This window comes from Paroedura picta, chromosome 5 (assembly GCF_049243985.1).
Source record: "Paroedura picta isolate Pp20150507F chromosome 5, Ppicta_v3.0, whole genome shotgun sequence".
In the NCBI taxonomy this organism is placed as follows: Eukaryota; Metazoa; Chordata; class Lepidosauria; order Squamata; family Gekkonidae; genus Paroedura; species Paroedura picta.
In genome coordinates, this window is record NC_135373.1 from 107,277,141 (window position 1) to 107,297,951 (window position 20,811).

Sequence of the window (20,811 nt, forward strand, 5' to 3'; positions counted from 1 at the left end):
GAATGGTCATCCGCTTGGCAGCCAGTGAAAGTCAAGGATCTGAGGCATTATTTAATCGGTGCTGATAACAAAATATAACATCTGTGCTCAGCTGAACGACATATATGAATGGAATAGTTTGGGGGGGGGGGAAATAAGAGGACTGTTTCCTTCACATCTTGCTTGTAGTTGATGGAGTTTTGCTTTGATTTAGAAGACCTCTTCTTCTTTTCCCCATGTCAAGTTTATTTATTCATTCAATTTATATACCGCCCTTCACTATGACAACTCCGGGCTGGCAAGCTTGGGTTCAGTGTGTATTTCCGCCATAAGCTCTAAGGCTTAACAAAGCAGTCTAAGCTCCTCTAACTAAAAACTAAACCAGTCAATACGCCCCCACCTAAAGACTAATCTACTTTACAGGGTTGTCACAAAGGTGACTATGATAAAAAAAACTGCCAAGGCCCTTTGTAAATTCAAGAGCTGTATATTGTTAATAGTACAACTCTGGGTTGCTAAATGGCTTTGATGGCACCATATTGAAGAATAGTTCTCACAGAGCAATGACATTAGAGCTATAACAAACATACAAGTCCCTTCGCATTAAGCGCTTTTTGTGTGGAAAGAACAGTAGAGAAAGTCAAGGACATGGATTATACTGATAAAATATAAGCCAGTTTCCTAATGCCTATTCCATGAAGAGGAAAAGACATGAAAAGTCTGTTGGGGCAGGCTCAGTGGGATTTTCTTTCTTTGTAAAACATAGAAACAATAGTTTATGAACAATTGTGTTATAGATATCTAAAACACATGCCCGTGACAGACTATGAACATTAATGAGAAAACAACAACTATTTTTAATAACAGTTTTTTTTTACATTTAAGGCATGGTCATTCTGAGTCTTAGGGACACACACGAATGCAAGAAGTACAGTGCCAGACAGATGTATTAGTTAGCTACAGTTATTTATGATGATGTTACTTGCTGGTTCTCGTTCTCATCCACATCTGGTTAAAAGGATGTTTTCCATAAGCCTGTCTATGATGCCATACTTCAAGCATTTTTGACGCCATCGATCAGAAACGCTCCCAGTCTCCAGAGGCTTGTGCCTTCAAAACCTTCCCCTACTCCACAACCATGAAAGGGGGTTAAGAACTTTGAAATATCTGTTTGGCCCAAAAACTGCTGATGAAATAGCCAACCTAGCAGACTCTTCCTGCAATGGCCAGTCTTTATGGGTGCCTTGTCAAACGCTCATTCCTGCTTCTTTTCAATAGTGCCCATTTGGGAACTCTGCATTAACTGACCCACTTCTCTTCCATATTTAAGTCTGTCAGCTACTCTGTCTTCCGCTGATATAAATATATATATATAGTCATATTGCCCCCCCCCCAAACGGCCAATGATAGGCCTAGTGGGAATGGGAAGAGGAGGGGGCTCTGGGTGGGCTATGCTTCCTAAACACATTCTACATGGCTGTGCCACTTCTGGGGTTTCTTGAAGGCTCAAGAATGTTGCAGGGGTTCCTTAACTGTAAAAATGTTGGGGAAAGCTGATATAAATAGTTGTGTAAACTGTCCGCACATCTAGTAATAGGGTAGTGAGAGAGCTGTCTTCCTCTACATAGACATAAAAGATCATCTGGGGAACCCTTGCTTTGTATGCAATGAGTGTTAGAGATTTCATGGGTGGAAACATGGGGTTTCAAGGATTGGCATCCCTATTCTCAGGAGATGCAAGTGTGTATGGTCCAGGTGATTGGCACCATACCAATTCCACAATGTTACTTCTGGCATGAACCCAGCAGTGATGTCACTGTGTCAAGATGCTTTATGATTCCTCTCAAATTGTGTTTTAAGAGAATCCTAGGGCATTGCCCCTCAGAGGCAACATCATTTCTGGGTTCATGCCGGAGTCTCCCACTACAACAGGAGACCTGGACACCTAACAGGGCCTTGTTGATGGCAGCACCAACATTAAAGCATACCCATTCCCCTTATCTGTAGCCTTTAGGAGGAGTGAGAACTTATTATTTCCCCTTTTCTGTGTACCAGTCACTCATACCATTTTTTTTATTCATACAAGAAAGGCAACTTGTAAACAGTAAGTAAGATGAAAGGTAAAGGAAAACAGGTGAGAAAACAGCACATAAATCAACAGATTGTAAGCTGTTTAAAATGCCTTAGCCCAATTATCTTTCAACTTCAAAACAATAGTCATACCATATAATCTCCTATGCTAATGGGAAGACTAAATCATTTCAGTCTTCATAGGATGTGGCTCACTGTAAGAGCTTTGAGCATTCTCTTTCTCAAGCACGGCTAAAATACGTTAGCAAACTGTACTGATTTGGTTTCTAAGCACTTATTCAGTAAAGACGTTTCTATTCAATCGCCAGAACACAAAAATGCTGATACAAGACAAAATCATTACCTTGGATCCAGGACTTCACCAATTATTTCTTCCAGTTTATCAAAAAAGTGAACCAAGTGTGAAAGTCCCTTCATGTGAATTCTCAAAGGATCGTCTGGAGGAGGGGCATAACCTTTACCTCCAAGTTCAATGGCTCTGATGAAGGAGGTTGCCATCTGAGAGGAGACACATATTTAGCCAAGTAAAATATAAGAACTACATATACATTCATAAACATCAGGAAAGGTCTTTAAATTATAATTTTGGAAACAGATCTCTTATTAGCATCATAGAGTTGGAAGGGGCCGTACAGGCCATCTAGTCCAACCCCCTGCTCAACGCAGGATCAACCCTAAGCATCCTAAAGCATCCAAGAAAAGTGTGTATCCAACCTTTGCTTGAAGACTGCCAGTGAGGGGGAGCTCACCACCTCCTTAGGCAGCCTATTCCACTGCTGAACTACTCTGTGAAAATGTTTTTCCTGATATCTAGCCTATATCGTTGTACTTGAAGTTCAAACCCATTACTGCGTGTCCTCTCCTCTGCAGCCAACAGAAACAGTATCCTGCCCTCCTCCAAGTGACAACCTTTCAAATACTTAAAGAGGGCTATCATGTCCCCTTCTCAACCTCCTTTTCTCCAGGCTGAACATTCCCAAGTCCCTCAACCTATCTTCATAGGGCTTGGTCCCTTGGCCCCAGATTATCTTTAGTCTGGAACTGACCTGTAAAACAGGAGGATTCCCAGGTTTCACCTGGGGACTAGTATCCATAAAAGTACCAGAAGGTCTCAGAAAGTCCTCCTTCCTTCAGATGAAAGCCTGCCCTTCTCCCAAGTACAGAGACCTCACTTAGCCTGTGAGCATACTCCCATAAATAGCATGATGATATAAGGGGCAGGGGGGAGGGACAACCCCCTCCCTCATATTGTTCAAAACGTTGGATACTAATAACACAACTACCTTTGTCCTTCTTTAGCAAGATACTTGTGTTCTGGAGCAAACTATAACTCAGTGGGGTTCCTTTCTATGCATGCCTATAGAAGATGCTGTTGCAGTTCAAGTGGCCAACTCTGGCTTGGGGAATAACCTGAATATTAGGAGGAGGGTGGGGACATGAGCGGTGTATGGGGTCTATCCTCCAAAGCAGCCATTTTCTCCAGGGAAGTAGTCTCTATCATTGGGACAGCATCTGTAATATTGGGAGATTTCCAAGCTCTACCTGGAGGTTGGCAACCTTAGCTGCAACCTTCCAATCATTCAATTGTGTCAAAATCCCATGCAGTTCAGAAGGATGCCTGCAGGGCAAGAAAAAATTGCTAGAGTTATGAAGCTTCTGCAATCAGGTATCAGAAATTGGAGGCTTCAAGGGCAAATCCGGCCAATGATGTACCAGATCAGAGGTGGCTTTTGTGTAGTGGGAGTACAAGCTGCTAGCCCAGTACCCCTTTCTCTGTGAACATGGGACAAGTTGCAATAGAATCTGGTTTGCCAGAACAGGAAAAAGTGTGTTTTTCTTTATTTACATATTGCATACTCCCCCACCAATAAAAAATAAATACCCTGGGAACAATTCTGAGAGAGTGAGTCTGCACTTTGCCAGCACTCAAGACTTCACTGTGGGTTGAATGCGGTTCATAGGATCTTGACTACTCAATGGAAAACATTTTGTCATCACTTCAAAACCAAAGATGCCAAAAAGAAAAGACCTCTTTGCAAAGTAAAGAATTTTCCTTTCCTTGGAAACCTTAGCATCAATGGGTAGTGAACGTAATCCAAGGACGTACTTCATAAAAACATTAAAACAACATCAAGAGGTGAAATAATTAATCCTCTTTGAGTTTTTCCATTACTTACTGAGTCATAAGAACCCTGTTACTTTACCACGGTCCATCAAATCTATTCCCAGTTCTGCTTTAAAAGAAATTAAAAATTCAAACCTCATGCTAAATTCACAGAGTTGTACTCCCGCCTGAATATTTCCCACTGTTCTGACAGCAGGACTGGGCAAAGACTTCAAATAATGCCCATTGGACAGGAAACATTCTTTCCAGGACTGCTACTTCATAAAGCTACTTTAATGCCCCAGGGATTAATGTTCCAACTTCAAATGAGTACCCTATACAGACATACAATCAGGTTATTTTGACTCATCCTCTTTGGCGGCACCAAAATTATTGTTATACGGATGTGCTCTCCAGAGGCAACAGCATTTTAAGGCGTTTTCAGTGTTGGGTGCACTGACATGGTATTCCTGACGCCTGCAGCACATGTGGTAGCTCCTATGATCTCCCACAAGTTCAGAAGGCAACAGGAGATGGTGCCACCCACAAATCACTGTTGTACCTCTCCCTGCAACTTTAAAGCAATAGTTAGTTATTTATTGGCTTTTAGTCTGCCCTTCTTCAGAAAGGTCTTGGGTCAGCTTGTAACAAAGCATAAAACGGTCCAGTTTCAGAGACGCATAAAACCTACTTCAGGGATTTCTTGATGGTATAAAAGATTAGAAAGGCTGGGCTGGACTAAGATCTGAGAGATCTGGATCCCTACTCTGCCATGGAAGCTCTAGGGCGACCTAGGGCCAGCCACACAGTCTCTGTACATTGTGAAGATAAAATGGAGAAGTTACTTTGGGTCCACGTGAGGAGGAAAGGTGGGGTATAAATAAAATCAACAAATTGTGGTTAAATGGCTAAAAGTGAAAACACGGAAAGGGAATCCTAAGATGGGAATTACACTGCCCAGGCAGGTCTTGGTAGGCATACACTTTCCACATTCAATGGTATTCATCTGACCCCCAGTGACACAGTTAAGAATCTAAGGGTTATACCTGACCCATCCTTAGTGCTCAAGAAGCAATACAGCTGTGCAAATTGCTTCCTTTTATATTCACTTAGCTCACAAGATGGTTCCCAACATTGACCTGGCCCAGTCTGGTCACAGGGATCCATGTTATAGTAACTGAGGCTAGACTGTTGTAATGCAGACAACATGGAAGCTCCAGCAGGTAGAGGATTGCAGCTTGACTGCTACCAACAGTTAACACAAAGTGCAGATGTTGTGCCTATTCCGTAGTCACTCCGTTGCTTGCCAGTTATTTTCCCAGTGTAGTTGGAAGTGTTGGTTATAACTTCCGATGCCCTTCTTAGTCTAGGACCCAAATCGCTGCAGAGCCACCCTCTTGAGATATTCCATCCCCCTGAACAAAGCCTTCTGAAGGTGGCCCCCTGCAAATGGTTAATGTCAAGAAATGCATATACCCAAGCACTGTCTGGGGCTAGTCACAGCCTGGATAGTGCTGTTTTTACAGAGCTGTTCTCTTAGAGCTCTCTCAGTCCCACCTACCTCACAGGGTGTCTGTTGTGAGGAGAGGAAGGGAGAGGTGTTTGTAAGCCATCTAGAAGCTCCTTTGAGAAGTGAAAAGTGAGGTATAAAAAAACCAGCTCTATTTAATCTGATCTGCACATGGCTTATTGTATATCATATCATGTTTCTACTGCAGAGTCCTCTAAATCTTGTAATCTATGGTTTTAAAGTTTTATCTTCCAGTAAGTGTTACACTGTTTTTATTACATTGCTTGCATGCATCATGCTTTTGCTCTGCCCATCTAATTTCATCCTTGTTGCTTACGTTCTCAAAATATATTGATGATTTTTTATTTAACGTCTTACTTGCAGATAACAGATAATTCTTATTTCTTATACAGCACCAAAGTTCCGTTATATTGCAAGCAGAACGCAAAAATCCTTGGTGAATGTTGAGTGCCTTGGTCGTTAAAATGTTTTAATTATTCCCATGATTTTAATTGTTTTTCCTGATGCTGGTCAATGACCATAAATAAATGAAATGATAGTTTTTTGTCCTCTCATTCTGTAACCCACCTTGAGCCTCAATGAGAAAGGTGGACTATTTAAATGAAGCCAATAAATACATACTTTTCCAGGCTGACAGCAGGTAGAAAGGTCTTGTACCACAAGTGCGTAAAATCACTTATTCTCTAGAACAGCCCTCTGCTCTTGTTCTAGCCACAAACCACATTTCTTGTGTGCAAATTTGTTCTGGCCAACGAAATAAAGCCTGATCCGATTTCTAAAGAAAGAGTTTGAGTTTCTTAAAAGACTTCATGCTCTTCGATGGAAAGACTAATATCAATTTGTCATACTCACTGGGAAAATGGACATTCCTCTCTTCTGTGCAGCGTGTTTTAAGTCAGTAAATGCTTCTCTTCCAAGCCCCCTGTCAGGAATGTTTAAAATACGAGCAAAGGCAAGATCGTTCTTGGAGTTCACCAACAAGCTTAGATACGCAAACAGAATTTTCTTCACCACCAAAGAAAGCTACATTAAAAAAAAATCCAGTTACTGTTTTTCTCATGAAAAATGGATTTAGCAATAAGACAGGGGAGGATAAAAAAAAACATCAATGCTATTCTAGGTTTCTATCCTGTGTCAGAAGAAACTAGGTGAGCAGGAAAGTAAACAGTGAGTAGCTTAGATCTTTAATATGCCACTTTAAAATTCTACTGTGCCATTCATAGGATCCTCAGTTAAAGATGCCATGCTTATCTATTGATTGTCAAAGCTTTCACAGTCAGTGTCAACTGCTTGTTGTGGGTTTTCTGGGCTGTGTGACCATGATCTGGTAGTTTTTGTCCCTGATCTTCCACCAGTAACTGTGGCAGGCATCTTCAGGGAGAGGACATAGTAAGGTTGAGGATACCCAGCTTGCTGAGTCCTAATTCTGAAGCCTAGGAAGCCCACAACAACCAGATATACTAATCTGAACATATAAATAAAATAATAAGGGGGTGGTGGGAGGAGTTTGCATTCATCAACTAACCACCAATCAGGTAGGCTGTCCAGGCTTCCCCATCCCTGATTGACCCTTCATCCAACAAAGGGCCAGTCGGGAAGGATGTCCCATCCCTAAACACATCCCCCTCCAACTTCTTCCACCTGGGACTGCGGGCCCGGTGGAGAGGGAGCAGGGAGGGAGCCCCCACCAGTGCTGGATACCAGATTGGCTTTTAAAGGGGGAGTCATAGGTGATCAATATATCAATCTTGTGCCCTGGTTAGAGCGACTGTGAAAGATCCAGGTTTCAATCTCCATAAAGTCCTGAAGCTCACTGGGCAAACCTGAGCTGTGAACTCATCCTGCCTCACAGAATTTTTTGAAGCATGAAAATGGAGGCTGCAGGAACCATATATATGGTTCTAAATACATGTGATTAATAGGCAAGCATATCATCTTCAAAACAGGAGCCCATGAACAAAACCATTCTATTCAAAGAGACAGAAAATACCTTGTTATGACACGTGGTGGGGAGGCAGTCACAAATAACTGGGAGAGAAGAAAGATAAGATGTGACCAGAAGACTGGAAGCCATGAGGAAACTCTAAACTTTTTGCCATTACTGCTCATGCTTGTGGAAAGTCCTTGAAAACCAAGATTTTCCTTTCATTGGAAACAAAATCAGCTCCAGTTCAGTGTTCAATGCTCCGTCCCTTGCCTTTTCTAATATGGTTTTTGAACCAAGTCATCCTTGCCTATCTGTTACCAAATGAGGAAATTAGATTATTTTAATCCAAAGCAAAAATATCTTACCTCTTTGTTATTCTGGCTGAACCTGTTAGTTGGTGTGGAGGGTGCAGAAAGAACAGAAGCATCATCACTTGCTGACTCTGATGTACCAATGATAAATTCTAACAATTGTACCTTCGGTGAGCAAAAAGATATTTTAGTATCTAATTTGATAGGCATTCTGCTACCATCCTTTCAAGGAGGTGAATTCCAGAGGCTGCTCTCAGCCAGAGTACACAGGAGACAAACATGACAATCTGCAAGGAATGTCATAAGCAGGTAAGAGAAAACTTTGTGGTCTATCAGGCTCAGTCTGGGGACCACTGATCACCAAATCCCTGTAGCACAACCACTGGATGTATTCAGATCAAAGCAATTTAAATCACCAAGAAAAAATGTTGACATAAATCCCATTATTATGCAAATTATTTCTAACGTTTTAGTTCTGTTTCTATTTGTGGGCTAGTGTGGTACACTGGTTAAAGCAGACTTTTTCAACTAGGGTTTTGTGAAACCATGGGGTTTCTTGACTGCCCTGGAAGAGGTTCCCCAGTAGGTGGGAATTAATTAATTTTTACAAATTTTAAAAATTTTGTTAAACACTTAGAAGAAGAAGAGTTGGTTTTTATATGCTGCTTTTCCCTACCCGAAGGAGGTTCAAAATGGCTTACAGTCACGTTCCCTTTCCTCTCCCTACAGCAAACACCCTGTGGGGTGGGTGAGGCTGAGAGAGCCCTGAGATTACTGCTCGGTCAGAACAGTTTTATCAGTGCCGTGGCGAGCCCAAGGTCACCCAGTTGGTTGCATGTGGGGGAGTGCAGAATCGAACCTGGCATGCCAGATTAGAAGTCCGCACTCCTAACCACTACACCAAAGTGGCCCTTATTGGGTGATATGACCCTATATAGTTTTGTCAACCTGCCCCCCCCCTCCCAAAATGGCCAGTGATGGGCCTGGAGGGGGTAGGAAGGGGAAGGGCACTGGGTAGGCATATACATAGCTATGCTTCCCAATTGTGACACTTCTGGGATTTCTTTAAGCCTGAAGACTGAACTAAAATCAGTATTGTGACCACCGCCGCTATATGTTATGTGATATGTTATATGTAACTTTTAATTGGGGTTTTTATGGGGATTTTATTGTGTTTTAACTATTTATGTTGTAAACCGCCCTGAGACCTATTGGGAGAAGGGCGGTCTAAAAATTAAATAATAATAATAACAACAATAACAACAACAACAACAACAACAATAATAATAATAATAAAAGAATGTTAATAATAAATATTATTATTATTAAGAATAATAAATAAATAGTGGTTTCTCAATGTTAAAAAGTTGAGAAAGACTGGGTTAAAGTGTCAGGCTAGGATCTGGAACAACCAGGTTCAAATCCCTTGCATAATGATGGAAATCTGCCAGGTGGTCATGGGCCCGTCACCGTCTCTCCGCCTAACCTACCACCACAAAGTTATAAATATTATTACATTGGCTTTTAAAAATGATTTCATGGTACTGCTATATTTTACTTTGTGGACTGCTTTGAACAAGTCTCTAGAGAAGTGACTAATATGTTCTCTAAATAAATATATCCATAACAATCATTCAAAACATTGTCCTCATACAATCACAGAGGACATTATATATTTCTTAAATATTTTCATGGTCTTAATGTTTTTACCTTTGTTTATGTTTTATTTCTTTGATAGCTAAATGAAAATAAAGAGACTCATTCGGAACTTCTAAAAAAACCACACACATGCACACTCCAAGGTGCAAAAAAATTTTTTTTAAAGAAAGACTCAAAACAAGGACCTCAATGTGGGCACAGTCAAAAGATTACTACGACCTTCTTGCCTCAAAGAGGACAATGGGAAAGTCTCTCAACACTCAAAATTATGCTCTTAGTCCCTGACGGAAAGCAGCTTCTTTGTAGGGTTCCTTTCCGCTTTAGACTCTCTTCTTTGAGGAGAAAAACAGGTTTGCATGTGACTGCGTTCTAACATTCAGAATTACAGCACTGAGCCAATTACAGAGACTGAGCAGTTACTAGATACAAGCTAGGAGAAAGAAGAAAACCCTACAGATCAGGGAATGATACCAGTGGTGACTTACCAGCTGGTCCCTCACTCCCAGTAGCAACACCAAAAATAACTACATGAACTACTATTATGCAGTATGATGATCAAAAAGACTGTTTTCTCTACAGTTTTGTCTTGGCAGATTTTCAAACCATTGTCTATGCTTACCACTTATCATGGGCAAACTTCCACTTCTACCCTCCATCACCCACATACATGAAATGGAGGAATGAGAGGGGGGGAAAGGTTGCCAGAACCTAGAAGTACCTAGACATTTTGGGGGTGGCTCCTGGGGAGGCAGAGTTTGGGGAGGGAAGGGAAGTCAGAGTGATACAATGCCATTGAGTCTTCCTTCCAAAGCAGCTGTTTTCTCTATGTGAACTGATCTCTGTCACCTGGAGATCAGTTGTAATCCCAGAGGTTGGCAACTGGGAGGGGAGGACTATGCTTAGGTGACCAGATTTTAACATTGGTAAAGCGGGACACCATTAACCGGGGGGGGGGGGTTCTTGATTAAAACTTTGGTCTATATGGAGCAACAAAAAGTTTCATAGAACAGATAGAACGCAAAAAGGTATTGTAATATATATATTTTTTAATTTCAAAATAAGTACAATTTGCCAGGTACCCCCAGATGTCCCTCCAAAAGTGGGACAATCTGGTCACCTTAGACTATGCATGTGCTGTGATAACACTAGTGTCTGATCTTCCATCTTTACCATAGGAATGGTGGAATTCCTAAAGTATCTTAGTGGGGCTGTGTCTGCAACAGGCCTTGTCCCCCTAAAACTCCTGGAATTGCTGGGCACAGTCCTGGCAACCCCACTGACATTATATATTCAGTTTTAAGCTACTATGGTTGCAAAACAAAGTAAGCACGACTGAATTTTATATTTCTAAATTTCAGCTAGATTTTTCAGCCCCGGAAAAAAGGGGGCTGTCTAAGTGATTACCTATAGGAACACATCTCCTTTTACACCCCCACCCCCCCCGAGGGCATTAAGATCAAGCTTACAGCCCACAGGCCCAAGGAGATCAGACTGGCCTCAATCAGAGCTGGGGCCTTTTCAGCCCTGGCTCTGGCCTGGTAGAATGCTCTCCCAAAGGGGATCAAAGCTCTGCGGGACCTCAAACTATTCCCTGTAGGGCTTGTAGAACTGTTCCATCAGGCCTATGATCGAGGCCTATGATAGCACTGAGTTGAGCTGGCCTTCCTACCGAAGCCTCAACTGTACATCATCCAGTGCTGGTAAGACTCCTCCGTCCCCTCTCTCCTTGCTTCCACACTGAAACTTAGAATATGCAATTACAGAAGAAATTATTTTAAATGTTTTAGGTTTTTAGATATTGTTTACATTTATATATTTATTATTCCATATGTTTTTATTACGATATACTCCTGGCTCTGAGGCCTAAGAGAAAGGGTGAGTAACAAATGCAATAAATATAATAATATATTAATAATAATACCTCTCAGATGAAGAAACTCATAATAAGGGGATATTAGTGACCTCCTTACCGAGGCTGATATGTGAATAAAACCTAGCAGTATAATCCTAAAAAGAGCTGCATACCACTAAATCAGGGGTCCCCAACCACCGGTCCGTGGACCGGTATCAGTCCATAGATAAGTCAGTACCGGGCCACAGCTTCTCCTCGTATTCCTTCCCGGCTGCTGCCTCAGGGGCTGCCCTGCCACTCTGCCGCCAGCTCACCTTTGGTGTTCTCCAGTGGCCGCAATGGCTGGGGCTCCCCCTCGGCATGGCACTGCACAGCTATTGCTGGCAGTGCCCCCAGCGGGTGGTGGAAAGTCAGGGGAGCCGGCGGGAAAGCAAGTGGAGCAGGGGCTCAGGCAGCTGCGGTGACGTCCCTCCACAAAAGACTACCCCCCCAGGCCTCAGTAAAATTGTTAAGTGTTGATTGGTCCCCAGTGATAAAAAGGTTGGAGACCACTGCTCCAAATCCATCATGGTTCGTTTTTGAGTTATTTTGTTACATTTCCATTGCTTTATTTTATGATGTTGGATTATTCAGAATGCATGATACAAAATTTTAAAAATACCGAGTGAGATGGATGAATGGTCTGACTCAGTAACAGAAGGCTCATATGAAAGCAGACCTCTCCATTGCATGCCCATAAAGCAACACCAAAGCTTGTTTTGATGCCATTCCAGATGAATATGACTACTTCTTCGAAACACTACTCTGAATTACTTTGACATTAAGAGCATCATTTCCGTAGCTGTACAGTGTCAGCCACGCTGAAGTGGGGGAATGAGATCACTATATTTTATAAACCACATCATTTAAGCTTTTAAAAATATATAGCAGGAAAATAACAGTAGCAAATAAGGCTAATAAGTGGCTTTGGCATGGATTTGACAATTACTACATGGCTAACTTAGCTCTGTTGATGCCGCTTTTTCAACGCAAGCATTTTATTCCAGCTTTTCATATAAACCCATAAAAGTTACTAGCCTGCAAAAATGCTTAATGTGACTAGCCCAAGCATTCATACGTTTATCATCTGCAGCGCAATGATAGCCTCAAAGAAAAACAAAGTGATAGAGTTTTTGCTTAGTTATCTAAATTGCCACCAATTAACACGGCTATTTACAATATTCAGTGGTAATACTTACAGGGGATATAGATTTGTTTCCTGGTTCCAGTGACCCACATTTCTGATAGACATCTATAATATCCATCATATTACAGTGTTTCAAAAACCTAGAATAGGCACTTCGGATGTTGCAGTAATTTTCAGGAGCATCCCCATTTTCATGCAGCAGGCCCAGTTTATTAGGAAGCAGGTGATTCCAGGCTAATAACACTTCACTTAGTGATGTGTTAAAATCTCCATAATGCTGGGGGAGAAATCAGATATTCAGACTTAATAGTTTCACCAAGTTATTTAAAAAAAACTATCTGTAGGTTTGTTCTAAATTTGAGACTTTGCTCATGAAAAACTTTTATGTAGATATCCAGATTTTAATTTTCCCTCTGACATACACATTGTTGAAAAGTAATTTGTGTTCCTCGTTATGTATGAGAGTGATACTAGAACATGGATTGGCCACTAGAATTGCCAGGTCCCTCCTGGCTACTAGCAGAAGTACGGCTGCTGGATCCAGACTCAGAAACTCCCGGAGACCTAGGATTTGAACCCAGGCAGGGGAAGGGCCTCAGCAGAGTACAATGCTACAGAGTCCATCCTCCAAAGCAGTGGTCCCCAACCTGCGGTCAGCGGCCCAGCACCAGGCTGCGGTTCCCTCTCCCCGCCCCCCCCCCACAGTAAAAAACTTCCCCGGGCCGCAAGCTTGCGGCCCGGGAAGCTTCTTACTGCAGGAGGGGGGGGAGAGGGAATCAGGGCCGTGCCGCGCATGCGCACATGTGCGCTGTGTGGCCAAAATTGCGCATGCATGGGCGGGGCAGTTGCCCCGCCGGTCCCCAGCCAGAAAAAGGTTGGGGACCACTGCTCCAAAGCACTCATTTTCTCTTGGATAAAGGATCTCTGCAGTCCAGAAATTAGCTGTAATTCAGGAGGATTCCCAGAACCCACCTAGAGGTTGGCAACCCTACTGGCCACTGCTTCTAAGCTACATATGGAAATTTGCACAAAGTTGGGGATATGAAATTTTAGATCATGTATTACTCTGTTTGCTCCCTTTCCATATACTCGTTATTTCAGAAGGTCATTCTTCATGGATTATGCAAAACAGATGTCACTCTTACCTCAACCAAAGTGTACCTGAGCAGTACAGGTGGGCCACATGGACCCCAAAGTCAGCTACAGAAATAAAAATTTTAGGAGTTGCTATGAGCATGCAACCAGCTGCTTAAAAAAAACCCTTTTATTCCTTTTGGCTGCACAGGGATGGAACAGCAGCAAAGACATCATTAAGAAGAAAATAAAAGCAGTAACATATCATTTTGCCATCTTAGCCATATACGTTCATGTCTGTTTTCTTTTCAATTTGGGGGTTAAAGTGACCCCAGCACCTGCCAATACATGCCCTGCAATGTATGAAATATTACAAGGAGAGGGGTGATGAACTACCACAGGACAAATTATTTTAGCAATTATCAGACACGTGAGATTTCATAGAAATCATACTTAAGTTAGCCGTTTCAGTTGTTTCCACAAATCCCTGAAATTTAATGAGAAGTTTCAGGGATAATTGTGGAAACTGAAATTGCTACTTAAATATGACTTCTATGAAATCCCACATGTAAGACAACTACTGAAATAAATTTCTGCATCATTTTAATAGAAAGCCGCACTTCGACCTAGATATATATAAAGGAGAATAGCTTTGCGGATGGCACTCCTCACCCCACTCTCCACTTTGTTTTGAAACCCTGTTAACTACTACTTAAGCTTCAGCATAATTCAGTCAAGCCCTTTTCTCACAAGATGAAGAACTAAGCTGTGTTTATACTGGTACTGTAAAAACATTTTAAATCCAAATAAAAATGCTGTCCAGAGATCAGTTTTCATGATCAGGTGCCCACCGTGACAGCATATTATTCATAGAAATGATTGTGAGAGTTTGTGGTAGGACACAGAAAATGTTTTGCTAGGAATGGATGCCAGCTGGCTGATTTATAAAGGAAGTTCACAAAGTTAAATACTTTAATTCTCCGATAGGCAACAGGAATATTATGTTTCACAGGGATAAAATGGGGGGGGGGGAGACAGCAAGGTTTATACATCTTATAAGGCCTTGTAGATTCCATATTTTCAGCAGAATCTTTTATTCTAAAATGTTATAGAACACATTGGTAAAGCACCAGGATTTTAAAAATCTCCTTAAAGACAGAAATACACTACATGATCTATTACATTTTCATTCCCTCCATCATCTAAAGAAGCTCTTCATTTCAAAATTCTGTACATGGTTCAAAGTCACCAGTAGAATTCTAAGCAGTTTCTAAGCCCACTGATGATAAAGCATTTAGAAGGGTATAACTGCTTAGGATTTCACTACTAGTCAGTTACTAGTCACTGGTAGTCAGGTTGGTGATATGAAGGGTCACCCCAATCCCAATTCACCTACATGCGATCTTTAACAATACCTGCAGGATAACTTTTGAAAGTTTTGTCAACTGAGTTAGTTTAATAGGAAGAGGAGCCAGGAGCAACAGTCTGGCATTAAGGAAGAGTAAGCTTTCCAGCATTGCCTGCACAAATATTGAGACTGAGGCAGGGAGGGGGACAGTGTTGCTTGGGAAGGATGTGCCATCGTTTCTGGGTGATGCTTTAGGCTTCCTCCTTTAGTCCCCATGGTCTTTACCGCAGAGAATGGGGAAATTTCTACACCATTGCTATGTGGAGGCCATTTTTCTCCCTGCTCTTCAGTGTTAGGAAATTGGTGGCTGGTAATTCTACACATGGGAAGCCTAGTTAAAAGGCATTAACTTATACCCTGCTTAGCCCAAATATGGCTTAACCAACTTTTGTACATGTAAAACAACCATATAACCAGATCCCAAACCCACAAGGTCCCAACAGCACCTTGGCACTTGTATGAATCCACTGGTAACCACTATAGAAGAGCCTCTTGTGGCGCAGAGTGGTAAGGCAGCAGACATGCAGTCTTATAGCTCTGCCCATGAGGCTGGGAGTTCAATCCCAGCAGCCGGCTCAAGGTTGACTCAGCCTTCCATCCTTCCGAGGTCAGTAAAATGAGTACCCAGCTTGCTGGAGGGTAAACGGTAATGACTGGGGAAGGCACTGGCAAACCACCCCGTATTGAGTCTGCCATGAAAATGCTAGAGGGTGTCACCCCACTATAGAAATTTGTTCTCGAATGCAATAGAAGTCAAAGCAGTCATTTGCTCATTGCAGCACAGACTCACTGTTTAACCCACATTTCAGGTCATATTGCGATTATTATTTCTGGAATCAGTGAAGCTTCCCTTTCACTTATTTGAGAGCCCAGGGCAATGCACAATGCATTAAAAATGTCCAGTGAAGGCCAACGAAAAAGAACTCTGATCAGAATACAGGCTGCTTCAAAAATCGGCAACAAAACATGCTTGGAGATGTTGCTCCTATGTCTTACAGGGAGATGAAATGTGTGTCCAATTCAATACTTAATGTGTTTTTTTCCCAAACATTTGCAAAACGCATTAGGGATTTTCTGTTGAACTCCTACTGTACTTTAATTGGCTCTGCAGTTGTTGTTTCTTTAAGTTTCTAACGGCACCATCCTAAGCAGAGTTACATCCTTCTAACTGAGCCCAGTAGATTTAGAAAGGTGTAACTCTGCTCAGGATGGTGCTGTCGGTGCTGCTGATTTTAACATCATCAAATGTTTGCTTGGCCAACAGGGATGTTTTGAGGTTCCCTACAAGTTGAACAGTTCAAAGCTGCAACGCCACAAGATACAGGCTACTGACCTATACTATCACTGGATGAACCCCTTGGAATGATAGACACTGAACACTTCTCCAGAAGGGCTCTTTTATATGGTCCATCTTTAGCAAACTACCTGCTAGGTATGCCAGAAACTTCACAATCAGGTGCACAGAGGCCAAAGCTTCCTCTTGGTACCCCACCCAAAGTGACTAGCAGATGCTCCCTTTAGCCACCATGGCTAATAGTCACTGGTGGACCCATCCACCACAAATTTGTCTAATCCCCTTTAGAACTGATAAAGCTGAACTGACCGAGCAGTAGTATCAGGGCTCTCTCATCCTCACCGATCTCACAGGGTGTCTGTCACGGGGAGAGGAAAGGGAGGGCCAATGTAAGCCACTTTGAGACTTCTTTGAGTAGAGAATAGCAGCATATTCTTCTTTTAAGCCACCTATCTCACTGGCCATCAGAGGAGCAGATTTGCCCTTATTAATTCGGAAAAAGTCCAGTGGACCATTGCTATGGAGCAAGCTTCAAATCATGAAGCGTAAAATTGGGCTCCTAGTCCCCAGTTGATCAAAGAGGGCTGGCAATTGTTTGGTGATTGGAAATCATTCCGTGAGCCAACAAAATTAATTCTGCTAAAGAAGTCTTGCGATACTTTCAGACTAACAAGCCCACTCTTATAAGGAAAAATACTATAGTCCTCCCCTGTAGATACAAGGTGACCCAGACCTTTCTTATAGAGATTTTGTAGCATTTGAAGGCTTTGATACTAGTCTCAGACGAACTTGTGGTTCTCTCTTATGGAGGCCCTGCAAACGCACGAAGATGCACAGCTGCTCTTCCTCTCTTCTAGTAATAGTGCCAGTTCTATCCAGTGCTGTACCTTGGCCACATTGAAGGCACTGAGACATGCAAGGCATTATTTCAATCCTCATCTGAGTACCCTTCCTCCACCTGAGTTTACAAGTGCCCCCCCCTGAGCATCGCTGGCAGACATTAATGTCCAGAGATCATGTAATCACTGGCAGTCTAAGCAACAGCTGGACAGCTACTTATCCTGGATTAGGCTGATCCTGCATTGAGCAGGGGGTTGGACTAGATGGCCTGTATGGCCCCTTCCAACTCTATCATTCTATACATATCTCACCTATCATAGAACAGTGATTTTGCAACTGCTTAATAAAAGCAGTGGCGGTGGTGGCAAAAAGTGCCATTGAGTCACAGCTGATTTATGGCAACCCCATAGGTTGCTCAAAGCAAGAGAAGGTCAGAGGTGACTTGGCATTGCCTGCCACTATGTCATGGATCCTGGTATTCCTCACAGGTCTTCCATTCAAAATCTAGCCAGGGACATCCCTGCTTAGTTTTCGAGATCTGACAAGGTCAGGCTAGCCTGGGCTGTCCAGATTAGGTCTTAGGCACAGACTCGGTTATTTTTCAGTTGCCAGCTGAAAACTTTTCTGGTTTAAGAAGCTTTTGGTGACATTTGAAGTTTAGAGATTGGATGGACTATCTGCTACTGTACTTCTGTTGTACCATTACAATTTTATACTAGTATTTCTGATTGATTTTTGATTGTTTGTTTCAAGATACTTGTTGTGACCTGTCCTGGTAATCAAGTGATAGGCATTATGTTTTAGATCAATTGAATTCAAGTCTGTATCTACCAATATGTTTTGCACTTTGGGGCAATATCCACCTCCCTCCAAAAATAAAACAATGTTTCTTTCAGCATTCTTCAAGCTTCATCTCTCCAAGCTTCATCACTCTTCCTCCTTGTCAACCTCTACTTACACCTCCCTTAACCATTTCCATTGAATTTAACATACTAAGAACCACACCACAAACAGATCAAAGGGTCATCGGCTTTTGTTCACCCTTTTGAAGAAAACAAGGTCCCTTCCATACAAAACATTATAGTAAGGAACAGATTGTTGCAATGTCAAACTAACCTGTTTATTGACCTCGGCAATAGATAACTGCAGAGCCATCAGCATGCTGTCTGCCCCACACACTGTAGTCCTTTCAGAATCGGAAAATAAGCGCCATTCTTTTCGGAAACGCTGGACTATTTCCAAGATCTTTTGTTGAAGAGAAGCCATATCCTGAATCAGCGTGTACAGTAATTTTCAAAATTATGCATTAACTGGCAGAAATGGGCTAGAAACATTCAAGAGGGCTGGCAGAGTGAGGCAAGAAAATGAAATTAAACAATGACAGAACATGATCCAAGGGAATAAGTTGAAAACCAGGTAAAGCGGCAGGAAACCATCATCAAGACAGACATAAAGGCATGAGAATGCATGCCCTAAGGATGAGTTAGCAAAGTGACAGTGAGGTAAAAACAAATCTAGTGCCATTAGGATTTTCTTTCCCAAAAGGTAGAAAGCAACCGTTTACATGCCAGTTACGAAAATACGGGAAGAAAGATTTTGAACAAGGTGGAAAGGTTTCATAGGAGAGTTATCGGAAGGCAATCAGAGGCAGAAAATAGCTTTTGGGTTTATTTCAAATTCCATCTGTATGGGGAGCCTGAGTATATCCAGCTACTGAATTCAGTGAGATGTAGCTCTTGACAAGACACTTATAACTGCAATTTGTAGCTGTAGCCTTTCATACACTTACTTTAAAACACTTAATGGACTCTGTGAACTTATTTATGAGTTAATAACATGCACGGGATTAGGTTTTAAGAGAGCATTTAAAGAAAACACAAGAAGACCGTTTATGCACTGGAGGTTTCATGCTGGGCTGCAGGCTGGAGTTTTAGTTGTGGCAGGTTACCCCACCTCTTCCTGCACCCACACGGGGGAGTTTTTGGCCCAGTGTGCCTCATCTGCCCCTGATTTCTTCTCCTGCATGAGAGCTGGGGCAGTGAAGTTCCCAGTGCATAAACGGTCGAAGAGAGGGTAAAGTTTGAACCATTTACTGAGAACCATGAAAAACAACAATGGATGTTTAAACTACATGAAGCCAAATTTACAATACAAGTAGGAATATTAAGAACACTTGAGCAATAAAAATAGCAGAGGTGTAGAGTTAATATCTTTACAAGGGGTATGCATCTTGTGTCATATCGGCAGCCTGGGGGGGGAGGACTGGTGTAGGAAGAGTGGGAAATTTTTACAGTTATTCTTTTTATTCTTATTTTATGTGTTGTTAGCCATTGCTACCTGGCTGGCTGGGAGCAGTACCCTAAAAAGTTGATAAATTAATTAATTAATTAAATTATATCCCTAGTTCTGATGGTGGAGAGGTGAAGGGGAGCAGTTCTGATCTTACTCTTTGTTTGTATGGGCCCCTTGGCGTAAGAGCGCCGTTTTGCACGCCATTCAGAACTTTGATGGCGCCAACAGGTCCAGGATCTCTGCTGGCAGCTCATCCCACCAGGCCAACCACACTTTTTCGGCACCAGAGACTACCAAAAAGTTAGAATTAGTAGAGTGTAGTGCTCTTTGGGTGACATATTTGGAGAAGTGATCCATCAAATACACAGGCCCTGGACCGCAAAAGGTCTTGAAGGAAAGAACCAACACCTTGAACCTGATCCAAGTCTCAACCAGAAGCAGTGTGACTGCTGGAGATCAGGTTCAATATGAACTGTCTACGGGATCCTAGTAAGGACATAGGCAGCCACATTTTGTACCAGATGTAATTTCTGGATATCATATGTTACAGTAATCAAGCCTGGAGATGCCTGCTGCATGGATCACTGTGGCTAGGTGTTGTTGGGCCATTTTTTAAAAATGAAATTTTGTTTTGCAAACTCCTTCCAGATGCAGCCTTTTGTTTATTTATAACCCACCTTTCTCCCCAGTAGGGACTCAAAGCTACTTCCATCATTCTTACTTGGATTCAAGGCAGATTACATGGAATGTGACAATACAATCAAGAGATGGGGCATGCAATGCAATAGGCTTAGGTTTGTAGAACCAGCCAGAAGTTTTAACAACAGAACTAAAGCAAAGCATAAATTTATTATTTTATTTATCATTTAATTTGATTTGTTACCCACCACTCCCAGGACGGCCAGCTTGCAGCAGTTTACATCAGAAATAAAATCACGATAAAACAACAACAAAGATAAAAACCCTCCTCCACCACCCCCCCCTCCCTGAGGCTCCATAACTTAACCAAGATTCTCTGCCCTAGAGTGGGAAACAGATGTTAATCCCAGATTTTTAAGATTTTAAGGCTTCACCTGCTGTTTATCAGCTTGCTGACCAGAGCAGCGATTCCCCTCCACAGGTCCTCCTAATTCCTGCAGCTGCAGCAGCCTCACTCGCCCCCTCGACGCGAAAAGGAGCAGCGGGACTCTTGCCGGAAAAGCCCAGCCAGCTGATTGCCACCGAGCCGCCCTTCGCGGTGGTTTAATTTTAAATTCTCCGACG

The 20,811-nt window shown here is 42.2% G+C and overlaps 1 protein-coding gene across 2 annotated transcripts in view; it reads right to left on the reverse strand.

The window, feature by feature from the left end:
* PARPBP (PARP1 binding protein) overlaps positions 1 to 20,788 on the reverse strand; it is a 34,211-nt gene extending 13,423 nt beyond the window's left edge. The window contains exons 1-6 of one of the 2 annotated variants that reach the window (XM_077339757.1): positions 20,622 to 20,788; positions 18,373 to 18,525; positions 12,693 to 12,917; positions 7,998 to 8,108; positions 6,558 to 6,728; positions 2,414 to 2,568 (exon numbers count right to left, since the gene is read on the reverse strand). In XM_077339757.1, the coding sequence (XP_077195872.1) occupies positions 2,414 to 2,568; positions 6,558 to 6,728; positions 7,998 to 8,108; positions 12,693 to 12,917; positions 18,373 to 18,522 (812 nt within the window). In that variant the 5' untranslated portion in view covers positions 18,523 to 18,525; positions 20,622 to 20,788. The remainder of the gene's footprint in view (positions 1 to 2,413; positions 2,569 to 6,557; positions 6,729 to 7,997; positions 8,109 to 12,692; positions 12,918 to 18,372; positions 18,526 to 20,621) is intronic. The other variant, XM_077339758.1, reaches the window with a different exon arrangement.
* Positions 20,789 to 20,811: the final 23 nt, after the last annotated feature.